The sequence below is a fragment of the Scyliorhinus torazame genome, chromosome 8 (genome assembly GCF_047496885.1).
Source record: "Scyliorhinus torazame isolate Kashiwa2021f chromosome 8, sScyTor2.1, whole genome shotgun sequence".
Lineage (NCBI taxonomy): Eukaryota > Metazoa > Chordata > Chondrichthyes > Carcharhiniformes > Scyliorhinidae > Scyliorhinus > Scyliorhinus torazame.
Genome location: NC_092714.1, coordinates 96,339,135 through 96,366,962, shown reverse-complemented (window position 1 = coordinate 96,366,962; position 27,828 = coordinate 96,339,135). Strand labels below are relative to the sequence as shown.

The following is a 27,828-nucleotide window of genomic DNA, read 5'->3' as shown; positions in this document are numbered from 1 at the left end:
AAGCCCTTATCCACCTATCAAAATTACTCTGTTTAAGCCTTTCAAACTCCATGTATGTTTGACCAAATTCTTTCCTTAAATTTCTAAACCTTTGTAGGCTTCAGGCACCAGTTTATATGCACCCAAGATGGATTTTTTTCACCTCCTCATACGTCCCAGATACCTCCTCCGAGTAGTGATGCAAACACTTCACTAGCCCTACCCATCAGCTTTGTTTGAATCAGTAATACCCACATGTCCTGTGGCCATTTCATTTGTTTAGCCACCTTCTCAAATGAAATGAAAAAGGCTTCTACTTCCTTCTCATCAAACCTTGGCAATGCGTGGACATATTTAAATAGATCCCCACCAAGCCTTCGACTTTGACGCTCTTTCTCACTTTCATCCAACTGTATGTTTCCCATTATGTCTGCCAATTTTAACTGACTGTCATGTTTCATGGCCATTTTCTGAAGTTCAAACTCACTTTATCTTTTTCCCTGATCTTTATCTCCCTTTCTCTTTGTTCTGCTAGGACTATCTTGCTTTTCTCCTTTCTTCTCTCACCTTTTCTTTTTCTTCTCTCTCTCTTTCCGCTCCCTCTCTTTCGTATTCAAGCTGCTTTAATTCTTTCTCATGTTCCATTTGTTTAATTTGTAACTGAATTTTTGCCATTTCCAATGAGTCAAACTGTATCTCAGGCAACTTTAAATGCTTAGCCACCGCCATAATTACCTCATTTTGTCAGGTAACATTAACTGCAATGTTTTTGCAAAATCTAACCGTCTGCTCTGTCCATAAGGTACTGCGTATGACCGTCTCCACCCCCAAAAACTTCAGAGTCTCTGAAAGAGCCATTGTCCACAACACACTCCCCAATTAAACTAGAATACCACACCTGGAAAGCAACCACAATATGCTCACCCCTCACTGTCTTTAAGTTCACTAAGACTTTTATCCCGGACAAGCCCCCAATTTGTTATGGGCCAGGGTTTAGAGAACCCCAAAGTGTATCATGGAGTTCACCTGACTCACAACTTTTAATAGATTGTGGTATGGGGAGCACACGACCCACTCTGCAGGTGTGGTACAGCAGAAATGGAAAAGTATTTTTTAAAAGCAAAACAATGTGTATTCTATGAACTCAAGTTAACCTTTTTAAAACATACAGTGAACATCTTCGCAACCATCAATTCAAATACAACCCCCAAAGAATACAACACTAAGTAATCCTTAATAACTTCCCAAACAACATCCAGAAGACAAAAGAAACACCTTTTAACAGAAGCACATCAGGTTTACATTCACTACTGAAAACATTTATAATTCTGAATTCACCAAATGATCAAGAGATAGTTTTTTCATGGCAGAGAGAACAGTACACCTGCTTTGTCTGGCTTCAGCTCCAACACTGAAAACGAAACCAAAAAAGACAGAGACACACCCAAGCTTTTCTCAAAGTGAAACTAAAAAGCAGAGCCAGAGCCACACCCACACTCTGACATCACTGCAGTAACATGAGCAGCTAACCTTTTCTTAAAGCGACATTCTCATGACAATTCCACCTTCAAAGTGATACTCTTCCCGGAGTTAATTTTTTCATCACAGAATCCCTACAGTGCAGAAGGAGGCCATCCAGCCCATCAAGTCTGCACCAAAAAGATCACCCCCACCCTATCCTTGGAACCCCGTTACCCTACCTACCCTGCACATCTTTGGACACCAAGGAGCAATTTAGCATGACCAATCCACCTAACCTGCTCATGTTTAGACTGTGGGAAGAAACCTTAACAATTATAAAACCCAGCTCCAAAGTGATTCAGTATTCACAGTACTATATTTGTGCGATGTGTCGTACAGAACGGGATACTGTTCAAATTAGTTCACATCAATATTTTTATCTAATTATATGCACAGGCCTTTTCTCAGGAAGCCATGTGTCGCAATCAAACAGCCTTCAGCACTGCAATCTCTAAGCTTTGTTCTACCACCACCTGGTGGACGCTGAATGAAAAACCACACACTGCGCAGGAGCCAAACTTTGCATTTCCCACTTCTCTGTCAACTGCTCAGATACACCGATATCCAGAACGACACTGAAAGTCAATGAATGATTTCCCCAATGTCCTCTGTATTCGGAGTCGATTGCAACTTCTCCCCCACCATTGCAGCACCCCCCACCAGCACTTCTCCATCAGTATTTTCATTTACTACTCAAATGTCATCACTACAGTGACACAGTTCGATGAACCACTGACATGTTGTAAAAGGCATTAGGCATAAGAGGCGACACAGGTCAAAATCTAATTTTAAAAAACATGCAACCTCGTATAACTCTTCTAACTTATGGACTGTCGAGGAATTAGAAACTTCAACCACAAATTTTAAAAGTGCCTCGTCTACAGTATTACACTCAAATCAGAAATTCAGCCAACAGATTCATCTCTATCAATCTTAGACCCAAGATTCAAAGCCAAAAAGTCAACTTGTTCTCCTAAACTCAAGATCTGTCTTCAGTCCAAAAGCTGAATCGCATTTCCCCCCTATCTTTTTAACCACTTCTTTCTCTTCAGCTTTTGGATTTTTGTTCTATCGCATCTTTTTGTGCCCCACTTTCCAGTCCTTTACACGGTTTTCCAATACTGTTCTCTGGGTTCTGTCATTCCACCACATTAGCAAAATGCGCCGTTAAATAACCTTGACTTGAAAGCTTAATTGAATACTGGTGTGACCAATTGTACTGTGTTGCCAATGTACAAAGATAGGGGTAGAATTAGATTGTGGTTAATTATATACTGATCATATTAAGTGCTCTGCCCATTTGAAGCTAAGATTAGGGAAGGTTTAAACTGGCTCCACCATGAACCATTTTAGGAGATGCTGTTTTTTGTCTCACACAGTAATAATCAAACCCAGTATATTACCTGCCATCGGGACTAGTGTGTGACGTGGACTAAAATCCTGTTTACAAGATATGCAATGAAATAATTGCAAGCGAGAATGGGTCAGCGCAGTAACTTAAAGTTACATTATACCGTTAACAGCAAGTTGAAAGCTCTCTCTCCAGGCACAGCCAACAATGCACTCATTTTTAAAAAATATATACCCTTAATTTGCTGATTTAGCTCACTGGGCTAAATCGCTGGCTTTTAAAGCAGACCAAGGCAGGCCAGCAGCACGGTTCAATTCCTGTACCAGCCTCCCTGAACAGGCGCCGAAATGTGGCGATTAGGGGCTTTTCACAGTAACTTCATTGAAGCCTACTCGTGACAATAAGCGATTTTCATTTCATTCATTAAATCAACCAACCACATTGAACAACAATTGCTTGGTGGCACAGAACATAGTACAGTGCAGAAGGGCATTCGGCCCTTAGAGTCTGCACCAACCCACTTAAGCCCTTACTTCCACCTATCCCCCTGACCCAATAACCCCTCCTAACCTTTTTGGACACCAAGGGCAATTTAGCATGGCCGATCCATCTAACATGCACGTCTTTGGACTGTGGGAGGAAACCGGAGCACCCGGAGGAAACCCACGCAGACACGGGGAGAACGTGCAGACTCCGCACAGACAGTGACCCAGCAGGGAGTCGAACCTGGGACCGTGGTGCTGTGAAGCCACAGTGCTAACCCTATGCTACCGTGCTGCCCTATCTGGCTAGCACTGCTGCCTCACAGCTCCAGGGACCCGGGTTCGATTCCGACTTTGGGTGGGGTTTGTACGTTCTCCCAGTGTCTGCGTGGGTTTCCTCTGGGACTCCACTTTCCTCCCACAGTCAAAAGATGTGTAGGCTAAGTGGGGTTGCGGGGGATGGGCCAAAAGGCCTCCTTCTGCACTGTAGAGATTCCAAGGCAAATAACCCAAGTCACAAGGAGCTGCAAAAGTGCTTAGTGGGCAATTCACTCAATCTAAACAGCCAACTTGGTTTACCTCAATGTTACCTCAAGTAGCACTGAACATAGTAGAGATAATGGATCGGAGAATACACATTGGCTGTAGAGCTGAAGACATGTCTACCAGAGTTAGCTGCTCCTCAGCCAAGCAGTTCCAGTCCAGCTATTATATTGGCACCCTCCAGCCAGTATGGGAGATTGCTGGGGTAGATTCTATGCACATAAATTGAATAAGTCCAGCTATTCTCTATAAACCAATTAAATTAAACCAAACGAACAAAAACGAATCACAAATGAAACTTGGGCCAATAAGGCAACCCGGTCTTTGTGATGCGCACCGAGCACAGAAGGCCTCGAGGGTGCCAGTGGGCACTGCATGCTCCATCCCCAGGATTCAGCCAGCCGTAAATGTAGCCACGGTCGAGGGGCAGGTAGTCGGGTCGAACAACCCCTTTGATCGTCCACGATCTGGACCAGTTGATGGTGAGTTTGGCCAGGCCCAGGAGCAGGTTCACAAGGAGGTCCTCCTCCTTTACCCCCCCCTTCGCACCAAGTGTGGAAAAGTCCAATTTGGTCAATTATCATCCAAATAGCTTCCTCTAAATCTTCAATGAAGTGATGGAAGGAGTAGACAGTGGTACTGACTCTGTTCAGGAAGCACCGAGCTGCAAACCTAATCATAATCTTCATTGAAACACGGGGCAAAAAAAACCAAGATTTGGCCACCTAAGCGGCATTGCGTGGTAATTATTAACTGGATTTGGCCTATACTTAAAATTGGATGATGCTTGGGAAAAGGGGTGTCTCAGTGAGTTCAGGGAATGTGGGAATTTTGGGAATAAGAGGTAACTTCAGATAAAACGGCATGTTTAGTTATTCATATAAAGTGTTCTAGAGTATCTTAGTTTTTTCTCGTGTTTGTTTTTCTTTTGCTTCAATAAATATTCTTTATTCATTGTTTACACAACAACTGGTCTGGTTCCTCACTTGTTGTACACAGGTCCTCACATTATTCCAAACAAAAGTACGCCACTAGGAACCAGTGTTTCAAGTTATGGGCTTTGAGACACTCTCTCAGGTAACATCAGCGGGATTCTTAACATAAGCCAAATAGAGAGAATAGGGAGAAATACACATAGGGAGAAATACACATAGATTATTAAGAGTGTACCAAAACAAAGCTACATACACATGGATAACAGGATCACAATATCCATTAGATTCTGACTAATTAAATACCTTTCGGTTTGGAATTACACACAAACAATTAGTCAGCTAGGTATTGCATTAGAGGGCTGCTCAAAACCCTTGGAACAAGACCACAGCATGACTCACTGCCCTCAAGAGACACAGGATAATAGATAAATAAAAGTTTTATACCTTCAGCCAGTTCCTCTTCTTTTACGATCACAGCCTCCAGACAGTCCCTTTTTTCTACCGATTCCACCCTCTTTCCTTCTTGCTTCACAGTCATCGGTTTAACGGAGGAACTCGCAGGAACAGGCTGGGCTGAATCCACAATGCTGGCCACTTCTTCAGCAACAACCGTTTTCCTCACAGAATTGCTCTGGTGATTAGAACGGAGGACTGGAGAAGCCTGGGGCTTCAAAAATAAAGTAAAACAAAGGAATGCAAACTTTAACTTTATTTGGGAAATAGTCGATAATTGAACTGAATTGAATTCAACAAATATTACCTGAAGAATTGTATTATTGAAACAATGCAGCATGATAGTCATATTAAAGATCAAAATATTGCAAGGTGGGTGGTCAGGGGTCATCAATTCCTTGCTTTCAACTGCTCTCCTCTCTAGTTCACTGCTGTACCCAGTGTTTGTTCACCCAAAAGTTCTCTCCTCATTCCTTTTAGAAGATTCAATTATTCCCTGTACCCCCACAAATCACCCTACAAAAGTGTGGATCTCCTTAGCTGTCGGTCTTCCCTCCTTCAAGCAATTATACAATATAAAACCCAGCGATGGTTAGCTAGGTGGCGAAGGGCAGGCGGATGGCCGGGGAGAGGTGGGGGGGATAAAATCACCTCATCGTTGTTTTTGGGTTTACCTACTTGCTTCAAATTTTGGTGGCATTGTGGTCACGTCCTGGTCATGTTTCATACTGGTATGAATTAATTCATAATGGTCACGTCCCTTCTCTGACTCTCATTGAGAACCCTAGAGCCAGAGATCATTATCAGACCAGCTGATATGAACCGGGACTGGTTTAGCACAGTGGGCTAAAGAGCTGGCTTGTAATACAGAACAAGACCAGCAGCGCGGGTTCAATTCCCGTACCGGCCTCCCCGAACAAGCGCCAGAATGTGGCGAGTAGGGTCTTTTCACAGTAACTTTATTGAAGCCTACTTGTGACAAGCGATTATTATTATGAAGACAGCTCATCATGTGACAGCGAAATGGCATGAAGCGCTGGGAAGTAATTTAACTGCACACTTTGCAAAACCTTTTGCTGAATCGACATTTCATATGAGCGACTTGTTAGAATCTTATGGACAGTGACCTCTTCTACAAGCATAATTACAATACCCTCAGTGGTGTACATTTTTGGTCTTCAAGACCATGCCCAAGCTGTTTGCAAGATGCATCACAACCTGATATTTGATTACAGCAGATACAGAAGCAGAATTAGAATATATATGCATTGCAAATTCTGCAATATATTTGCTGTAGTGCTGGCAGAGAAGGGCTCAAAACGACATTAGAAAATCTGTTCATTGATAAAGAGATATTTTAAATTGTGCACTTTTTAAAAATGCATATACATTAATCAGGACACAAAAAGAATAGCCAGGAACACATGTCCCAGGTTCCTTTCAACAATCAGAAGCAGTCAAATTAGACCACATCAGAAATGTTACTGTTCGCTTTCCAATTCAAGGCATAGAAATGATTTTAATTTGCAATTTGTCAATACCATTTACTGAGGTACCTTATGGGTGGGTGGTTTGACAGAAAATGGATTTGCTGCTACCCCAGCAGGCTTCCTCCTCTTTAAAACTACAGCAGGTGGTGGCGCAGGTTGTGAAGATGCCTGTTAAGTTCAAACACTTCATTACTTAAGAATACATAAACACAAATGCAATAGATGCAAACACAAAAAAAACAAAATAGGAAGAGGGAATAAGCAAGTCACAGCACGCAATGCAATTAACTGAAATAATTCAAACATGATTTGGTTCTTTACCTCTGCATGAAGATCCTGAAGTATGTCTCCCAGTAGATCATCCTTGGACAGATCAACATCTTTCTGCAAAAAGATTATAAAATTGAACAAAAGTCATTTACAACAGGATATATATATATATATATATAGATATATATAGATAGTGACATGGCCTTCTCCATGGCAAATCAGTACCCCGAGGACAGAAAAATGTCCCAAGACGTTGTCCTAACCCAGGAAATGGCTGGTGCACCATAGGAAGTATCCTATCTGGCTGTATCACAGCCTGGTAGTGCAACAGCTTGGCCCAAGACCGCAAGAAACTAGAGAGTCGTGAACACCACCCAGTCCATCACGCAAACCCGCCTGCTATCCATTGACTCTGTCTACACCACCCACTGCATTGGGAAAGCGGACAGCATAATCAAAAACCACTCCCACCCGGGGTATTCACTCTTCCAGCTTCTTCCATCGGGGAGGAGGTACAAAAGTCTGAGAACATGCACGAACAGGTTCAAGAACAGTTTCTTCCCCGCTACTACCAGACTCCTAAATGACCCTCTTCTGGACGCTCTGATTAATACTACACTCCTAGATGCTTCACCTGACGCCTGTGTCTATGTATTTACATTGTGTATCTTGTGTTGCCCTATTATGTATTTTCTTTTCATGTACTAAATGATTTGTTTGAGCTGCACGCAGAAAAATACTTTTCACTGTACCTCGGTACATGTCACAATAAACAAATCCAACCCAGTCCAATCAAGCCAAGATTGGTGGGGGTACCCAAAAGCTTGGCCAAAGAGGTAAATTTCGAGGACAACCCTAAAAGGGTTAGGTAGAAAGGCAGATGTTAAGGAAGGGAATTTCAGAGTATGGGTGAAGGGAGGAGGGAGATATACAGGTTGTCAGGGTCAGTCAGTGGAAGCAAGAGCTTGGCGGGATTGCATAGCAGGATAAAATAGCAGAGATCTCGAAAAAGCAATCTTCCAACATTGCCAATTTCTGCGATTTGGGAGGGGGAATGGAAGGTTGAAGATGGGCTGATCTGCAAGGATAAAATGATCAAATTAGTCGGAGAGGCTAGGGCAACAATGATAATTTGGAAAGAAAGGGGACTAAAGGAGATGCACAATTTGGAATGCCAGCGATAATGAAAGTTTGGGTGGCAAGTAATTGGCCAGAGGGAGAATTTCTGCTCCCGTTTCTGGGGCGGGGGTTTGTCTATTTTCAGTTCTTTGTATCGGAGTGCCCTGTTGGCGGGCAATTCTCCATGTACAAGAGTCATATTCCGCTCAAAATATTAATTCTGTTTCAGGCTCCTCAAATGCTGCCTGACCTGTTGAGTATTTCCAGCGTTATTTTCATTTCAGATTTTCAGAACCTGCAGTATTTTATTTATTGCACCATTAATGCTTTTCCACATTGACCCAAAAAATAAGCATGCCTCTGCAAAATCTAACAGGGAAGCTCCTGCCAAGTATTATAATCTAGAGGAGTCCACCAGAGAAACTAAGGTATTATTATAAACAAAAGCAATGAGTATCCAAGCAAAAAGATATTAATGCTATCTTATATAGATCTTTAGTTGGACCAATTAGATTACAGATGCCCAAATGTGGGCATCTTACTTTATGAAAGATGTCTGCACCTTCTGAACTGTAAATCCTATGATCTATGAAGAAGCAATGCAGGATAGAGAAAAGATTCCATGTCATATTAGGAAAAAGGATCACGAGAACCTGAGGGAATTTCAGCAAAGCAAAGAAGACGACGAGGAAATCCAAGAGAAATAGGCAACATTCTGCAAGGTTCTCATAAATAGAAGATTGCATCAAAAGAACACAGAGAGATTAGGAGAATTGTATTAACTTTGTGGCATAGGTACAACATGAGAAACAGTGGCAAATGCAAAATTCACAAGAACTTTTTTGAAAAAAGAGTAAGTGTGTAAGTATTAGAAAAATGAAGAATACATTAAAAGAGCTTGGGGAAAGGGACTAGGTGAATAATTTACAGAGAGCCTCCACAGGTGTGATGGGTTGATTGGCTCCCTGTGCAGTAAGGTTGTGTTTTAAACTTGGAATATAGGTGGACGATGGGAATCAAACTCAAGAGTCTGGTTCTCTACGGCTATAAAGAAAATTGATTTTCTATGCTGCCAAAGCTGACAGTCAAAAATCCAAATTGTTACAAAATCTGAAATAGATTTTGAAGGTACAGCAGGAATACTGCAATTCTGCGGGTGTTCAACTTTAAGATGCCCAATGCGAGTTGTGCTGATGCAGGATGTGGCATCAAAATGACATTTGGAAAGGATTCAAACAGATTTGTGGCTGGTAAGACTTTGATTGTGAAACTAGCTCCACACTTTGAGGCCAATAGTCAGATTGGGCTTTGTTGTCACCTTACTGCCCCGAATACCAAAACCTAACCAATCACTCCAGCAATGCTTTTGCGTCTTTAAATTGAGCAATAGCCCACTGCCTCAGGAAGTCCTCTCCTACCGTGAGGAAGGCAATCGTTCCTGGTCGACTTTGACACAAAATTTAACAGGAAGAAATTGCTCACAAAACTTGGAGATGTTTCTTATACTCGAGTACAAGTTAAATCCTTCCCCAAGCATATTACAGTGGGACACTGATGAAGTCCTGAAGTTATTATTAATTTTTTTTAAATGGACAGTCAGGGCACAATTAAGAAGTCAGACCTTTGACAACCCCAACACTTTCCTTATTTCCTTTTAACTGAAGTTCTCAGGACCCCAGAACGTGCAGCGCGAGTAGAAAATAAAGAAAAATGGCAAAGAACAATGGCAAGGAAAATATGTTTTTAAAATAAATTCAGAGTGCCCAATTCTTTTGTTTTTCCAGTAAAGGGACAATTTAGCTTGGCCAATTCGCCTACCCTGCACATCTTTTTGGGTTGTGGGGGGTGAGACCCACGCAGACACGGGGAGAATGTGCAAACTCCATATGGACGTGCCCCGGGGCCGGGATCGAACACAGGTCCTCGGTGCCGCGAGGCCGCAGTGCTAACCACTGTGCCACCATGTCACCCAAAATATATGTGTGATCTTACTGCACTCAGAAAATCAATAATTTAATGTATTTCCATATATAATGTCCGTTGCACACGAACAATATTGGTTTATAATAATCTTTATATGTAGGCTCACATTGTCACAAGTAGGCTCACATTCACACTGCAATGACGTTACTGTGAAAATCCCCTAGTCGCCACATTCCGGCGTACTCGGGTACACAGAGGAAGGGTTCAGACTGTACAATTCACCTAACAGCGTGTCTTTCGGGACTTGTGGAAGGAAACCGGAGGAAACCTTCAAAGCACACCAATATCAGATTTTTACAAATTGCATTTTGTTTCCAGGATCTTGCCAAGAAGGGAGCTTGCAATAAGGACAAGAGGTGGAGAGAAAAAAAGAAATTCCACAAGTTATGGGAAAATCAGGAAGCATGCACCTCATTTACAACAAAGAAATGATGCCACACCTCAGCTTTTTTCTTCATCGTGCTGGCCAAAAACATAGATTTGATGTTGTTGGGTTTTGAAACCATCATATTCCTCACATTTTTGTCTTTATTGGCATTGGACTTTTCTTTCCCTATAAAAAAAAACACGGAGTAGCAAACAGCAATGCAGGCATTTTAACAAAAAGACAATGTCTAAATAACGGAATATGACAGAAACATTCCAGTCAGACAGTATCTGTGGGGAGAGAACAGGGTTTCTGTTAGTTTCAGGTAAGAGCTCTGCTTCTGTACTTGTTGAAAAACTGTTACTAACTTCTTCAAGTTCTGAAGCAAGTTCACGGAGCGGAAGCATCAACTCAGTTTCTCAATCCATACATGCTGTCTGAGCTGCTGAGAATTTCCAGCATTCTCAGTTTTTATTGCTGAATGCTTACCTTTGTTTTTTGCATTAAAGACATCTTCCTCCAAATCATCATCAAAAATTTCACGACCATCTTCCACATAACCAATCCCATCTGGCAAACAGAAACACAATATTAACACGTTCTCCAGAATAACAGTAAACATATCTCATTTAGAGGCACAGGTACTTACACAGATGACTCCCGTCAAGTCTAAAGAAATTTGCCTTCGCAGGACTCACAGCTCCAATATAAAAAGAGGGCATTTAATGAAGTTTAGTACATACCATCGTCAACTATCCAGTCGTCATCCTGCCGTTCACATACAAGTTTGGAATACTGATCTTCATCAAGTTCCTCATAAACATTTGAGATCTTTTCAATCTGAAAGGCAGAAGATTCAACACCACGCTGTACCATGTGGAAAAAGAAGTGGACTTGACCGAACTGGAACACCGTCCTACCTTCACAAACTTCCCTGTTCCCAAAGGTAGTCCCAGTGTCTCAGGAATTTGAAACCCTCCTTCTACCCTAGCCTTTCAGCCATGTATGGAGAATCCTAATCTTTCTCTCCCTGTTCAGTCCAACTTGTGGCACAATGTAATTCCAGATTATTAGCCTGATGGTTTTACTGCTTCATCTAAAATATAGCTCCTTGAACTGTATTTGCAGATATCAAACCTAACCTATTTACGAAGCATGACCATGGACAACTCACTCGTCCATTTGAGGGGCCTTTGTACGTGTTCGGTGATGTCCTAAACCCTGGCAGCGACTGCAAAACAACATAACAGTCAGGACTCTAGATCACATCTCCAAAAGACACTGCCTACCACTTCATCTATAGAATCTTCAACAATCATTACAGATACAATTTTGCCCAATCAATTAATATTAATCACATTAATTTGGTTTTCTTATCAGCACAAGCACCAAATGGAGAATATGACCGGAAAATCAATTATCAGAATTTTTGAGTTAACATACATCTCCAGAAATACAATGTCCTCCCCTGCCAAATTGGCTTTTCAAAATTTCAAATGAACCAGTTTACCTCATATTTTATTTTCTCGCCAGCCTTGGCCTTCTTCAGGCGTTCCAGCGCTGCCACTCGTCCTCCTTTGTCTTTGCGATTACGTTTTGAGCGTGACGTTGCCAAGCTACAAGAGTCGGCACCATCTTGAGAAACTAAATTTGAAACAAGATCATACATTAATCAACACTGATACATTAATCTGAGTGGAACAAATTGAATTGCTAAGAGCTGACACAGAGTGGATGGGCTGAACAGCCTACTTCTCAACTATTCTATGATTCTGCGAGTTTCACTTCACACCACATGGGCTGCACTGGTTCAGGGCGACTGCTCACCACCACCTTCTCGGGGGCAATTAGGGATGGGCAATAAATGCTGGCCTAGCCAATAATGAATGAATTTTTGAACATTGTGTGGCATCCATAGCAAACTTCGCTCTAAAAGTGAATCATTTTTCAACCATTAGTTGCAGACACAGACCTCATCTGAAAATTTGGATTCATTCATGAGGAATTTAATTTTTTTTTAAATCTGGAATTAAAAGCTAGTCTCACTTACATTAGCCTTTAAACTAACACATTATAATAAAATCCCGTGAGACTCCCTTACATCCTTTGGGGAAGAAATCTGTCACCTCTACTTGGTCTGGTCGACACGAGACCCAGTGTGGTTGACTTGTAACCCAAGATCCTCTGCGAGTGTCTCACCGGCAGGTCAGACCCACCAGAGGTGGTGATACAGTGGTCTAGTCCCCCACCACCGACAAAATGACAGCAGCATCCACAAGAGACAAGATACGGTACAGCAACTCGCCAAGGCTCCTTCAACACCACCTTCCAAACCCCTGGCCGTTACCACCTGGAGCGACAAGGGCAGCAGATGCAAAAGAACACTACCGCCTGCAATCCCCCACTATCCCGAGTTGGAATTGTTCCTTAACCACCACTGGGTCAAAACCATGGAACTCCCTCCCAACAGCACTGTAGGTGTACCTACACCACATGGACTACAACTGTAGAAGAAGGCAGTTCACCACCACCTTCTGATCAATTAGCAATCGGCAATAAATAGTGGTCTAGCCTCCGATGCCCACATTCTGAGAAAGAATAAGAAAAGTACTCTGACTCGGGGACTTCAATGACCATCATCAAGGGTGCCTCAGTAGCACCATTAAATGAATTGGCCGAGTTCAGAAAACCAGCAAGGAAAAACCTACTTGACTTTGTCAATCTACATGTGCTGGTGCATCTGTGTTGTTAGTATTGGCTGGAGTGACAATCATGCAGTCCTTGTGGAAATGAAGTTCCATCTTCACATATTTTCAGCTCGCCATCATACCTTGTTGCACTGGCTTCATATTAAATGGAAGATTCAGAACTGATCTTGTCGTTCAAAACTACGCATCCTTGAGGAGCTATGAGTCATCAGCAGCAATAGAATTATACTCAACCACAATCTATAGCCTCAGTCCAGCATCCCCCTCAGTATCAATACTATCAAACCAGGAGACCAACTCAGCGCCAAACAGCAAACTGGGAGCAGCACCAGGCATACCCAAATATAAGGTGCCAACCTGGTGAAATGACAGCAGAGGACGACATGCATGCTGGACAGTGCAAGCAGCATGCAATTGACAAAACTATGTAATATCACAATCAACAGATCAGCTCCAAGTTCCGTAGTCCTGCCACATCCATCTTGAAAGATGGTCAACAACAAAACAACTAATATCAGGAGGAGGTTCTGCACACATCCCATCTTCAATGATGTCACAGTTCTTCATGCGAGTGTAAAAGACAAGGCTGAAGCATTTGAAACTAGCTTCAGCCAAAAGTGTCAAATGGGTGATGCATCTCAGCCTCCTCCTGAGGCCCCAACATCACAGAAGCCAGATTCAGCTAATGCACCCCAGCACATATAATCGGCAGAAGACACTGAACACGCTGGGCACCGACAGCATCCCAGTTGTAGCACTGAACTACAGAACTAACTATGCCCTTAGCCAATCTTTTCCAGTACAGTTACAACATCCATGTGGAAAATTGTACAGGCACATCAGCCCATATAAAGCAGAATAAATCCAATCCATTCATTGTCCTCAGTCCACTCTCAATCAAAGTGACAGAAGGGTGTTGTTGACATTGCTATCAAGCAGCACTTATTCCGCAATAATCCACTCACTGCTCTGCTCCGTGTGGGTTCCGCCAGGGTCACGTGGCTCCAGGCCTCATTACAGCCTTGGACCAACATGTACAAAGGAATTGAATTGCAAAGGTGAGGTGGAAGTGACTGCCCATGACACAAGGCAGTATTTGACCGAGTAGAGCATCAAGGAGCCCAAGGAAAATAGAGGTCAATGTGAATCGGGGGATACTCCCTATTGGTTGGAATCTAGCACAAAAGAAGGTGGCCAGGGTGTTGGAAACCAGTCACCTCAGCAATGGCTATGCAAATGGTCTTTACCACTAACAGGATGCTGCTATCAGTCCAAAAAGATACGCTGCATCAGCCAGAGTCAACTTGCCAACCAATCAGCACCTTATTCTACTGTAGTAGACCTAATTGCTTGAAATTTGGTATTCTTGTGTTTGTTCTGATGAGTGGATGACAAAAAGCTTCGGTAATAAGGCACTCTTTTGGACAGTGTTAAAGAATTATATTGGCAAAAGTTAGTACAAAATACATGCAGATTAGATTTAAAATGACGAGAGTACAATGTTTACTGCAAGAGGATTGCCGCTGAAGAATCAGTCTCTTCAGTCACTGCTGACATTGCAGCTTGGCAAAATACCTAAACTGCTTTGTTGCTTGCACCATCATCCCGAGAGAAGGGCAACTGTTTATTGGTGGAGAAGCATTTACAGTAGATTGCTGTGAAATTCAAAGTCCTGCAAAGACTCCAAGTATAGAGTACGTTAAGAATGGCCAGGAGACTTCCAATGGCAGCCATGATCTGATCAGTCGCACACAAGGTGACTCCTGCTTGCAAGTGTTGGTTTTGGCCCTTTCGACCCAGTTAATGGCAGATTTTTGTGCAAAAAGGGAAGAGTGAGTGGATGGTGGTGCTTTTCCCCCCCCCCAGAGTGGAATGTCGGCAGGGTATCACACCCAGCAAAAATCGGTGAGAGCCTTAGCCCAGGAGTTGGAGGACACGCATGGCGCAGCACCAGTGGAAAAAACGTCGCAGGGGGCAGGGTCATCGTCATCTGCCACACTGTCTGTGGAGCAGGTGATGGACTTTATCAAGGGGGAGTTGTCAACAGCGAAAGAAGATGCAGAGGAACTGATCCCATGTGATTGAGGGAGCAGCAGCCCCTCTTCGTGGGACTTTGGATCAGGTGGAGAATCGCTTCGAGTCACAAGGTGCAACGATCCAAGAGCAAGAAAGGGAGTTTTAATAAGCGAATGGATCGTGTCGTTAGAGGCAGAGATGACGATGCTGGGGGAGGCCTGCAAGTTGCTTCGGGCGATAGTGGACGACCAGGAGAATTAGTCCAGGTGGCAGAATTTGCGAATCGTAGTTCTGTCGGAGGGAGGAGGAGGGAACAGGTGCCATGGGCTACGTTTCGAAGATGTTCAAAAAGTTGGTCAACGTAGGGGTCTTTGAGAAGGTCCCAGATGTGGATTGTGCTCATCGATCCTTAAAACATAAGTTGAGAGCTGGGGAGTCGCCACAGTGGTCGTTCCAGGACAAGCAGAAGATTCTGAGGTGGGCTAAGGCAACTCGAGACTGCAGTTGGAATGGAAATTGGATTCAGATTTATCAGGACATTGGTGCTGTCCTGACCAAATGGCAGGCAGTGTTCAGTAAGGCCAAGTCTTTTGGAGCAAGGTTCGGTTTGGGATGTTGTACCCTACCAAACTTTGGGTGACTTCTGAGGGCAGGGAACATTACTTTACGATGCCTGAGAAGGCGGATAATTTTATCAAGGGACATGGGTTGGGAATTTTTTGTTTTATGACTTGTTATGAACATGCTCATTTTGCAAATGATATGTTGTTGTTTCTTGTACATGCTGAGTTTCAGGATGGATTTTTTTGGAGTTATAGGTGTATGTAATATGGTGTGCGCATTCGGTTGTTCTTTGCACATGTTGGGTTTGTGTGGGATTGTGTTGATGAAGGAATGGTACGAAGTTTTGCTGGAGCAAGGTCGAGGAGAGGGTGTTCTGGTAAGGGGGCCTGGTGAGGGACAGGTTGAAAGAGCATGGCAGGAAGCAGACCAGGTGAAGGGTAGTTTGAGCGGTTTGGGTGTAGTCCTTTGCCTGGATCTCCAGGTGGGAGTTGTCATGCTGGTAGGGTATGCTGGTAAACGGAAGCAGTGTGCAGGTGTAGGCCACGGTAGTTGGCCAGGGAGGGTGGGGAGCCTGATGAGACATAATAATAATCTTTAAAGGGGGCGATTTTAATTGTGTGTTAGACCCAAGGGTGGATAGGTCTAGCCCCAAGTCAATGGTTAGGTCAGGAATGGCAAAGGAACTGGGATTATTTATGGACCAGTAGGGGGATGGATGCATGGAGGTACAGGCATCCAGAAGATAGGCAGTACTCCTTCTTTTCCCATGTACATCGGGTATACTCCCACATAGATTTCTTTGTGGAGGGGAAGGCGGTGCCGTCAGGGGTCATGGGGGTGGGGATAGGGATAGTAATCCCAGGGCAGGGATAGTAATCTCAGACCATGCGCCGCATTTTGTGGACGTGAGGTTCAAAACGGGACGGGTGCAGAGACAGGGGTGGAGGATTTGGCGTCCTGGCAGAGGAGAGAGAGAGAGGACGTGGATATGGGGAATTTTTGGGATTGGTTGGTGTTTCCGGAGGTGGAGAATGGAGACAGACAGAGATTGGAGGCGCCATTGGGGCTGCAGGAGATAATGGAGTGTGTGGGGTTGATGCAATCAGGGAAGGCACCGGGGCCGGATGACTTCCCGGTCAAATTTTATGAACAGTTTTTGACCGAGTTGGCGCCCATCTCCTGGAATGAATAATTGGCGAAGGGGGAGCTACATGCGCAGGTTTCTATTTTGTTGATCTCAAAAAAGGATAAAGACCCAGCAGAATGTGGGTCGTATAGGCCCACCTGCCTACTGAACACGGAATTGAAGGTATTGGCGAAGGTTTTATCAAAACGGTTGGAAGGGAGTGTACCAGAGGTGGTCTCGGAGGACCAGACGGAGTTTCTTAAGGGCAACAATTGTCGAGTAGAAACAGGAGGCTGTTGAATATGGTTATCACCCTCTCACAAGGTAGGGTGCCGGAAGTTATCTTATCAATGGATGCAGAGAAGGCCTTTGACCGGGGAATGGCAATAATTGTTTGAGGTCCTGAGGAGGTTTATGTTTGGACCGATATTTGTTTCATGGGTATGATTGTTGTGCGCATCCCCCATGGTGAGTGTGAGGATGAACGTGATCAATCAGGGATATTTTAGGTTATATAGGGGAACGAGGCAGGGATGCCCGATGACTCCCTTGTTGTTCCCATTGGCTGTCGAGCCCTTGGAAATTGTGCTGCAGGATTCAAGAGACTGGAAGGATATTGTGAGGGGAAGTAGGGAGCATAGGGTGTCATTGTATATGGACAATCTGTTGTTATATGTTTCAAAGCCGCTGGAGTGTATGGGGAAGATAATGAACCTATTGGAGAAATTTGGTGCATTTTCTGGGTACAAACTGAACGCGGCGAAAAGTGAGGTATTTCCAGTGAACGCCCAGGAGGGGAACCCTGCCATTCAAGGTGGCCGGGACACAGTTTCAGTATCTGGGTACGAAAGAGAAAATGCTGGAAAATCTCAGCAGATCTGACAGCATCTGTAGGGAGAGAAAAGAGCTAACGTTTCGAGTCCGATGACTCTTGGTCAAAGCTAACAGACAGAGAAAGTGGGAAATCTGTCTGTTAGCTTTGACAGAGTCGGACTTCCGGTTGCGGTGATGCGGAGCTAAGCCGCACGAGTCGGCAGCTCCCGCTATTACGGACTTTCGGGCTCTCCAGAGGAGCCCCAACGGGAATTTTTTGAAGACACTCCGTGTGGGAAGGGAAGAGTGAGGTCCCCCTTCATCGTTTATGGACCGGACCAGAAGCGAAACGGCCAAAAAAGCGGCATTGGAGCAGCGGGAGAAGCGAGGGAAGAAAGACAAAATGGCGGCGGCCGGGGATAAAGTGGAATGCGGGCCGGAGCTGCAAGAGTTCATCAAGCGCTGCTTCGAGGTGCTGCGGAAGGAGATGCTGGCGCCTATGCTGTCGGCGATTGAAGGACTAGGGATGACCCAGAAGGCCCACGAGGTAAAGATCCAGGAGGTGCAGAAAAAAGTCAATGAGAACGAAGACGAGACCTTGGGCCTGGCAGTGAGAGTGGAGGAGCACGAGGCGCTGCACAAAAGGTGGGCGGGAAGATTCGAAGACCTGGAGAACAGGTCGAGGAGAAAGAATCTTCGGATCCTGGGTCTCCCTGAAGGAGTGGAGGGGGCCGATGCCGGGGCATATGCGAGCACGATGCTCGAGTCGATGATGGGCGCGGAGGCCCCTTCGAGGCCTTTGGAGCTGGATGGGGCACACCGGGTGCTGGCGAGGAGGCCCAAGGCTAACGAGCCGCCAAGGGCGATTGTGGTGAGGTTTCACCGTTTCACGGACAGAGAGAGGGTCTTGAAATGGGCCAAGAAAGAGCGGAGCAGCAGGTGGGACAATGCGGAGATCCGAATATACCCAGACTGGAGCACGGAGGTTGCAAAGAGGAGAGCGGGTTTCAACCGGGCCAAGGCGGTGCTGCACCGGAAAGGAGTGAGGTTCGGAATGCTGCAGCCAGCGCGATTGTGGGTCACATACAAGGATCAGCACCATTATTTTGAAGCGTGGACCTTTATTCAAACCAAAAAGTTGGACTCAAACTGAGGGTTTGAGAGGGTGGGGGGGATGTTTGTTGTATATAGGGTGTTAATCACGTGCAGGAAATGTTACACAGGCTGGGGGGAGAGAGGGGGATGATGATGGGGGAAAAGAGACAAGGCCGCGACAGCTGCGCCAGAGGGGGTGGGGTAGGTTTAGGAAAGCGTGGGGTTTTTTCCCGTGCTAGGGAAGAAAGGTGGGAGGGGGAATGGAGGAACGCACACTGATTGGGAGATTCCCACACGGGGGGGTCAATGGGACGGCGGGGGAAGCCGGGGTCAGCAGGTGTCAGCTGATTTACGGGAGTGTTATGGGGGGAGCAAAAAAGCGAGACATGGGGGGGTTGCTGCTGCACTGGCCGAAGGGGAATGGGACACAGAAGAGGTCGGGGCGGGGGTCTCCCGTCTGGGGGACTGGAGGGTGAGGGCGGCGCGGGCACGGGACTGGCCTAGAAAAGTAGATGGCTAGTCAGCCCCGGGGGGGGCAATCCAGCTGATATTGTGGAATGTGAGGGGCCTGAGTGGGCCAGTAAAGAGGGTCCGAGTGTTCACGCACTTAAAGGGACTGAAGGCAGACATGGTCATGCTCCAGGAGACACACTTGAAGGTGGCGGATCAGGTCAGGTTGAGAAAGGGGTGGGTAGGACAGGTATTCCACTCGGGGCTGGACGTAAAGAACAGAGGGGTGGCAATATTGGTGGGGAAGCGGGTGTCGTTTGAGGCCAAGAATATCGTAGTGGACAACGGAGGGCGATATGTGATGGTGAGCGGTAAGTTGCAGGGGACGTGGGTGGTATTGGTAAATGTGTACGCCCCGAACTGGGATGATGCCGGATTCATGAAGCGCATAGTGGGGCGCATTCCGGACCTGGAGGTAGGAAGCTTGATAATGGGTGGGGATTTTAATACAGTGTTGGACCCAGCACTGGATCGCTCCAGGTCTAGGACCGGAAAGAGGCCGGCGGCGGCCAAGGTGCTTAGGGGGTTTATGGATCAGATGGGGGGAGTGGACCCACGGAGGCTCGCCAGGCCGCAGGCCAGGTAATTTTCTTTTTTCTCCCACGTGCACAAAGCCTACTCCCGATAGAGTTTTTTTGTTCTGAGCAGGGCGCTGATCCCGAAAGTGGAGGAAACGGAGTATTCGGCCATAGCCATTTCAGATCACGCCCCGCACTGGGTGGAACTGGAGTTGGGAGAGGAGAGGGACCAACGCCTGCTGTGGCAGTTGGATGTGGGAATGCTGGCAGATGAGGTGGTGTGTGGGAGGGTGAGGGGGTGTATCGAAAGGTTCTTGGAGGTCAACGACAACGGGGAGGTGCGGGTGGGGGTGGTACGGGAGGCGCTGAAGGCGGTGATCAGGGGAGAGCTAATCTCCATCAGGGCTCACAGGGAGAAGATAGAGGGTATAAAAAAGGGAGAGGCTAGTGGGGGAGATTTTAAGAGTGGACAGGAGATATGCAAAGGCCACTGAGGAGGGATTACTTAGGGAAAGGCGACATCTCCAGACGGAGTTTGACCTGTTGACCACAGGGAAGGCAGAGGCACAGTGGAGGAAAGCGCAGGGGGCGACCTACGAGTATGGGGAGAAGGCGAGTCGGATGCTGGCACACCAGCTCCGTAAGAGGATGGCAGCGAGGGAAATAGGTGGAGTTAAGGATGGAAGGGGAGCTACGGTGGGGAGTGCGACAAAAATAAATGAGGCATTCAAGGCCTTCTATGAGGAGCTGTACAGATCCCAGCCCCCAGCGGGGGAAGAGGGGATGAGACGATTCCTAGACCAACTGAGATTCCTGAGGGTGGAGGAGCAAGAGGTGGCTGGTTTGGGGGCACAAATTGGGTTGGAAGAGCTGAGCAAAGGTTTGGGGAATATGCAGGCAGGGAAGGCCTGGGACCGGACGGGTTCCCGGTGGAGTTCTACAGGAAGTACATAGACCTGTTGGCCCCACTGCTAGTGAGGACCTTTAACGAGGCAAGGGAGGGAGGGACCCTGCCCCCGACAATGTCGGAGGCGACGATTTCTTTGATCCTAAAGCGGGACAAGGACCCACTGCAATATGGATCGTACAGGCCGATCTCGCTCCTCAACGTGGATGCTAAGTTGCTGGCAAAAGTGCTGGCTACGAGGATCGAGGACTGTGTCACGGGGGTGATTCACGAGGACCAGACGGGATTTGTAAAGGGCAGGCAACTAAACACCAATGTGCGGCGGCTCTTAAACGTGATAATGATGCCATCGGTGGAGGGAGAGGCGGAGATAGTGGCAGCTATGGACGCGGAGAACGCCTTTGACCGAGTAGAGTGAGAGTACCTCTGGGAAGTGCTGCGTAGGTTTGGGTTCGGGGGAGGGTTTTATTAGCTGGGTTAAGCTCCTTTACAGAGCCCCGGTGGCAAGTGTGGTTACGAATCGGCGGAGGTCGGAGTATTTTCGTTTATACCGTGGGACGAGACAGGGGTGCCCCCTGTCGCCCCTGTTGTTTGCATTAGCAATTGAACCCTTGGCCATATCATTAAGGGAGTCTAGGAAATGGAGGGGGGTGGTCCGAGGGGGAGAGGAGCATCGAGTGTCGCTTTATGCAGATGACCTGTTACTGTATGTGGCGGATCCAGTGGAGGGGATGGTGGAAGTCATGCAGACTCTAAGGGAGTTTGGGGATTTTTCGGGCTATAAGCTTAATGGAGGGAAGAGTGAGCTTTTTGTAGTACAGGCAGGGGACCAAGAAAGGGGGATAGGCGATCTACCGCTGAGGAGGGCGGAGGGGAGCTTTCGGTACCTGGAGATCCAGATAGCCAGGAGCTGGGGGGGCCCTACATAAACTGAATCTGACGAGACTGGTGGAGCAGATGGAGGACTTCAAAAGATGGGACATGTTACCGCTCCCGTAGCGGGTAGAGTGCAGTCGGTCAAAATGGTGGTCCTTCCGAGGTTTATCTTTGTGTGTCAGTGCCTTCCCATCGTGATCACCAAGGCCTTTTTTAAGAGGGTAGGCAGGAGCATTATGGGGTTTGTGTGGGCGATTAAGACCCCGAGGGTAAGGAGAGGGTTTTTGGAGCGCAGTAGGGACCGAGGAGGGTTGGCGCTACCGAATTTGGGGAGCTGCTACTGGGCAGCAAATGTGGCGATGATCCGTAAGTGGGTGATGGAGGGAGAGGGGGCGGCATGGAAGAGGTTGGAGATGGCGTCCTGCAAAGGAACGAGTCTGGGGGCGTTGGTGACGGCACCGTTGCCGTTCTCGCCGTCAAGGTACACCACGAGTCCGGTGGTGGCGGCAACGCTAAAGACCTGGGGCCAGTGGAGACGGCACAGGGGTGCACCGGGAGCCTCGATGTGGTCCCTCTAACCACCGGTTTGTCCCGGGGAGGATGGACGGGGGTTTTCAGAGCTGGTATCGGGCGGGGATTAGGAGAATGGGGGACCTGGTCATTGATGGGACGTTTGCGAGCCTAGGGGCACTAGAGGAGAAGTTTGGGATACACCCGGGAAATGCTTTCAGATACATGCAGGTGAGGGCGTTTGTGAGGCGGCAGATGAGGGAATTCCTGTTGCTCCCGGCACAGGAAATTCAAGACAGGGTGATCTCGGGCGTATAGGTGGGAGAGGGCAAGGTGTCGGCAATATACCAGGAGATGAAAGAAGAGGGGGAGGCGTTGGTAGAGGAGCTGAAGGGTAAATGAGAGGAGGAGCTGGGGGAGGAGATTGAGGAGGGGCTATGGGCTGATGCCCTAGGGAGGGTTAATTCCTCCTCCTCCTCGTGTGCCAGGCTTAGCCTGATACAATTTAAGGTGGTTCACAGAGCGCACATGACGGGGGCGAGGCTGAGTAGGTTCTTTGGGGTAGAGGTCAGATGTGGGAGGTGCTCAGGAAGTCCGGCGAACCATGTCCATATATTTTGGTCATGCCGGGCACTGGAGGGGTTCTGGAGGGGAGTGGCGGGAACAATATCTAAGGTGGTGAAAGGCCGGGTCAAGCCAAGCTGGGGGCTAGCGATATTTGAAGCAGTGGATGAGCCGGGAGTGCAGGAGGCGAAAGAGGCCGGCATTCTGGCCTTTGCGTCCCTAGTAGCCCGGCGAAGGATCTTGCTAATGTGGAAGGAGGCGAAGCCCCCCAGCCTGGAGGCCTGGATAAATGATATGGCTGGGTTCATAAAGTTGGAGAGGATTAAGTTTGCCTTGAGAGGGTCTGCGCAGGGGTTCTACAGGCGGTGGCAACCGTTCCTAGACTATCTCGCGGAGCGTTAGATGAAGGTCGGTCAGCAGCAGCAGCAACCCAGGTGGGGGGTGAGGGGGGGGGATGTCTTGGGAAGGGGGGGGGGGGAAGGGGGGGTCTGCCTGGGGGGTATTTGAGCAGGAGAACACATGAAAGATCTGGAAAACTGGCATGGACGGGAGGAATTCAGTGTACAAAGCTCTGTAACATATCGTTTTACCATGTTTATATCTTGCTAAGTGCGTTTTCTTTCTATTTTGTTACGAGGGGGGGTGGGGTTTTTGTTTGTAAGGGTGAAAAATTGTGTTAAAAAACTTCAATAAATATATATATTTTTTTTAAAAAGCTTTGACAGAGTCATCGGACTCGAAACGTTAGCTCTTTTCTGTCCCTACAGATGCTGCCAGACTTGCTGAGATTTTACAGCATTTTCTCTTTCGTTTCAGATTCCAGCATCCGCGGTAATTTGCTTTTATTCAGTATCTGGGTATTCAGGTGGCCCATGCTTGGGCCACAGTGTATAAATGGAACCTGGCCAGGCTGGTAAAGGGGATTTTAAGAGGTGGGATGCCCTGCCGCTGTCTCTGGCGGGAATAGTACAAACCATGAAAGAGAATGCGTTGCTGAGGTTTTGATTTATTTTTCAGTCCCTTTCCATATTGCTTCCTGAGGCATTTTTCCGGAGGGTGGATAAGTTGATCTCAGAATTTGTTTGAGCATGCAAGACGCCTTGGATTTGGAGGACCCTTTTGCAGAGTGGGCAGTAGGTGGGGGAGGGGGCACTCCCAAACCTGTTGCAATACTTTTGGGCAGCAAATGTGGAGAAGGTGAGACAATGGTGGGGAGAGGGGGATGGGTGCAGATGGAGGAGGCCTCATGAGTGGGGACGAGCTCAAGGTGACGGCCCCGCTCCTATTTTCTCCAGGTAGGTACACTAGCAGTCCCGTTCTTGTATCATCTCTCAGAATTTGGAACCAACTGAGGTGCCACTTTTAATATAGGACGTATGTCAGTATTGGCCCCAATATTTGGGACCCACAGGTTCTTCCAGGAGGGATGGATGCAATGGACGGGAGTTGGTACAGAGAAGGGATAGAAGAGCAGCACAGTGGCGCAGTGGTTGGCACTGCTGCCTCACGGCGCCGACAACCCGGGGCCAGGCACAGCACATGTGCCTGGTAGGTGAATTGGCCACGCTAAATTTCCCCTCAATTGGAAAACAAAATTGGGTACTCTAAATTTACAAAAGAAAGAGAGACGTGATCAAGCGGGTTAGGAACCTCTTTGTTCGTGGGCTAGAGGAATTGCAGGAGAAGTTCAAAATGCCACGAGGGAGTGAATTTAAATATTTTCAGGTCTGGGGTTTTGCACAGAAGGGGCTGCCCTCGTTCCCTCAGCTTCCAAAGCACATACGTTGTTGACCCCAGATGAGCTGGGGTAGGGGCGGACTGGGGATATTTATCGGTGATTGGGGAGACGGGGGGGTCAGTGGAGGGGAAAAAGCAGAAATGGGGGGAGGAACTGGAGATTGAGCTTGGGTGGAGGGGCCTGGAGTGAAATAATGCACCAGATCAATTCAACCTCGTCCTGTGCTAGGATAAGCCTTATACTGCTGAAGGTGATGCGTAGGGCTGATATGACTTGGGCCTGTCGGAGTAGGTTTTTCCAGGCGCTGGAAGATGTATGCGAGATATGTGGGAGGGGGCCAGCGAACCACACTCATATAGTTTCTGGGGATGCACAAAGTTGAGGATTCCTGGGCTGCGGTTTTCAAGGCTCTTTAAGAAATAGTAGGGGTGAAGAAGTCGCCGTGCCCTTTGGTGGCAAATTTTGGGGTTTCGGATTTGCTATAGCGGCTGGAGGGGAAGGGGGCCGATGTCATGCCCTTCGCCTCTCCGATTGCCCGGCCGCGAATCTTACGGAGTTGGAGGTCGGTAGTGCCGCCGGGGATTTCGGTATGGTTGGGAGGTTTGTAAGAATTCTTAAGACTGGAGAAAATCAAGTTCGATCTTAGAGGGTCAGTAAAGGAGTTTTATGCACAGTGCAGTTTTTTCTGTCCATATTTGAAGATCATTTTGTGGCTGGTGGGGGGGGGGGGGGGTGGCAGGGATGTTGGGGTAGTTTAGGGTAGAAAAGGGAGAGATATTGACAAACTGTTCGAATCATGTTTATATTGGACTTTTGTATGTGTACGTTATCAATGGTGTTCGGAATAAAATATATCTACTTTTTAAAAAACATGAATCAGATTATATCTAATCCTTATACCAATCAGAATGGTGGCAGCTCACTCTACCAAAGCTGACAACTTGTCGAAGATTCCGTGGTTATCCTGAACTTAGCCACCATGTTTTCACTGCAGGTCTGTGGGAGGGTCGCTATAAAGAATGGTCATTAAAACACACAATCGCAAGAATACCGGTGTTACAAATTAAGAATACTATGTGTTAGAAATTCATCAGGTGCACAGAACTAAAGTAACCCCCTCAGATGTATGAAGATTGGGCAATCAGAGAGAAAAAAATAAAAACACACAGCAGTGACTTTTGGCAGCTGAGAGTTTCACTCTGTGATCACCAAACACAAGAGTCCGGGGGGGGGGGGGGGGAATGATATCATGTGATAACTCAAAACTTTCTGTGTTCGTGCGCTACACTTCGCAAAGTTGAATCGAGTTTTATGTCACCACCCCAGTGCGAGTGTCAACATTTTGTTTTTATAAAGCAGACACCTCCAGTACAGGGGCTGTGCATGCAGGTCGCAGGCAGCAGCCGGGTGGGTGACAGGCAGAAACTGGACCAACACCTGCAGCACAGGGAGCTGGTCCCAGCGCACCGCCCGTGTCTGCAACACTGCCCCGAGCAGCCTGGGTGCAAATACAAAGCCAATTGATCCAGAGAGTGCGGTCATCAGCTCCTGTACAATCACCGGCAGCAGTAACACTGCCTGCTGCACAAGTGTGTCTGTGCTGCCTGGTGCCTAGATACTGCCCCCTCCCAGCCCCCAGTAACCCCCTCCTTCGCCCAGTAACACCCACCTCCAACCTCCCCCCTTTACCCCATCCTTCTCCATTACCCTGCTGTTCAGGCTCGCCTCCAGCCTCCCTCTCCGGACCCATTCTCCCTCCTCTTCGGCCCGCTGTTGATTCGCAGCAAAATCTGGCGCCAAATCCTCCGGAACTAAAAAATGAATGAAATTGCTGGGTCGGAAGGACGTCACGCAGCAGCAGCAGCAACGCGCGCGAATGGGCTGGGCGCGGCCATATTTGATCAAGGCAGCCTGCAATTTCTGCCCATCTTTTATGAATGGGAGAGGAGAGGATAGAGGAACAACACTGTGGTAGTCACCACTAGTTGTATTACATGTATTAAGGCACTGCCCGATAATTGTAGAGGTACATGGGTAAATCCCTGCCTGCTGGCTCCGCCCAGTAGGCGGCGTATAAATGTGTGTTCAGCCATTCTGGTTCCAGCTCCAGGAGGCGCAACATCTTTGCTCAATAAAGCCTCGACTATTCCACTACTCTCGTCTTTGTGGTAATTGATAGTGCATCAATTTATTGAGCAAAGATTTTTTAAAATGATGGATATCCGCATCCAGCCTGATCGCCTGCGGCTGAGCTGCAGTGCTGGTCCAGGTCAACAGAAGAGCTCCTACGTGACTGCTTGGAGTCAGTGGACTGGTCCATATTCAAGAACTCAGCGACCAACCTAACCAAGTATGCCACCACCATCACAGACTTCATCAGCAAGTGTGTAAAATATTGCATGCCAAAGAAAGTAGGACATATGTTCCCCAACCGGAAACCATAGTTTAATCGGGAGATTCTCCCTACTGAAGGTCTGGGGAGTTCAAGACAGGTGGCCCTAACCTATACTGGAAATCTAGGTACGACCTCCGCAAAGCCATCAGGGTTGCCAAGAGACAATAACAGACTAAGCTAGAGTCACAGACTAATGACATGGGCTCTCGTCGGTTGTGGCAAGGATTAAACAACGTAATAGCTACAAAGCAAAGTCGAGTAGAACCTCTGGCAACTGCACACCCCTTCCCGATGAACTCAATGCATTCTAGCTAATTTCGAAAAGAAGCCAGCAAACCGTTGTCAACTGCCCCAGCGTCCTCGGACATACCCATACCTACCGTCATAGCTTCCGAAGTCAGATCGGGCTTCGTGAAAGTGAACCCTCGGAAAACAACGGGTCCTGACGGAGTCCCTGGTCATGCACTCAGTTTTTGGGTGGATCAACTGCCAGGTGTGTTTGCGGACATCTTCAACCTCTCCCTACTCCGTTCCGAGGTTCCCAACTGCTTCAAGAAGAGCACCATCATACCAGTGCCAAAGATGAACCAGGCAACGTGTCTCAATGGCTACCGTCCGATGGCCTTGACATCTATCACTATAGGAACATAGGAATTAGGAGCAGAAGTAAGCAATTCAGCCCTTTGAACCTGCTCTGCTATTCAATCAGATCATGGCTGATAGCTCCAATCCACCTCCCCACGTGTTGCCCATATCCCTTTCACCCGTTTTTTATCAAAAATATATCTATCTCTTTCTTGAAAACATTTAATGACTCAGATTCCACCGCACTATGGGGCAGCGAGTTCCACAAATTCATAATCTTCTGTAAGGAATAGTTCCTCCTCATCTCAATTCTAAATCTACCCCCTCTCAACCTACATCTGTGACCCCTCGTTCCAGATTTCCCCACAAGGAAGAACATTTGCTCTATGTTTACTTTATCAATCTCATTT

General features: G+C 47.0%; 1 protein-coding gene across 1 annotated transcript in view; it reads right to left on the bottom strand.

Annotated features, from left to right (window-relative positions):
• The window catches only part of pola1 (polymerase (DNA directed), alpha 1), a 436,651-nt gene extending 410,403 nt beyond the window's left edge, over positions 1-26,248 (bottom strand). The window contains exons 1-8 of the mRNA XM_072513953.1: positions 26,146-26,248; positions 12,004-12,137; positions 11,237-11,333; positions 10,983-11,063; positions 10,567-10,679; positions 7,076-7,138; positions 6,821-6,922; positions 5,256-5,478 (exon numbers count right to left, since the gene is read on the bottom strand). Coding sequence (XP_072370054.1) covers positions 5,256-5,478; positions 6,821-6,922; positions 7,076-7,138; positions 10,567-10,679; positions 10,983-11,063; positions 11,237-11,333; positions 12,004-12,137; positions 26,146-26,188 — 856 coding nt within the window. The 5' untranslated portion in view covers positions 26,189-26,248. The remainder of the gene's footprint in view (positions 1-5,255; positions 5,479-6,820; positions 6,923-7,075; positions 7,139-10,566; positions 10,680-10,982; positions 11,064-11,236; positions 11,334-12,003; positions 12,138-26,145) is intronic.
• Positions 26,249-27,828: the final 1,580 nt, after the last annotated feature.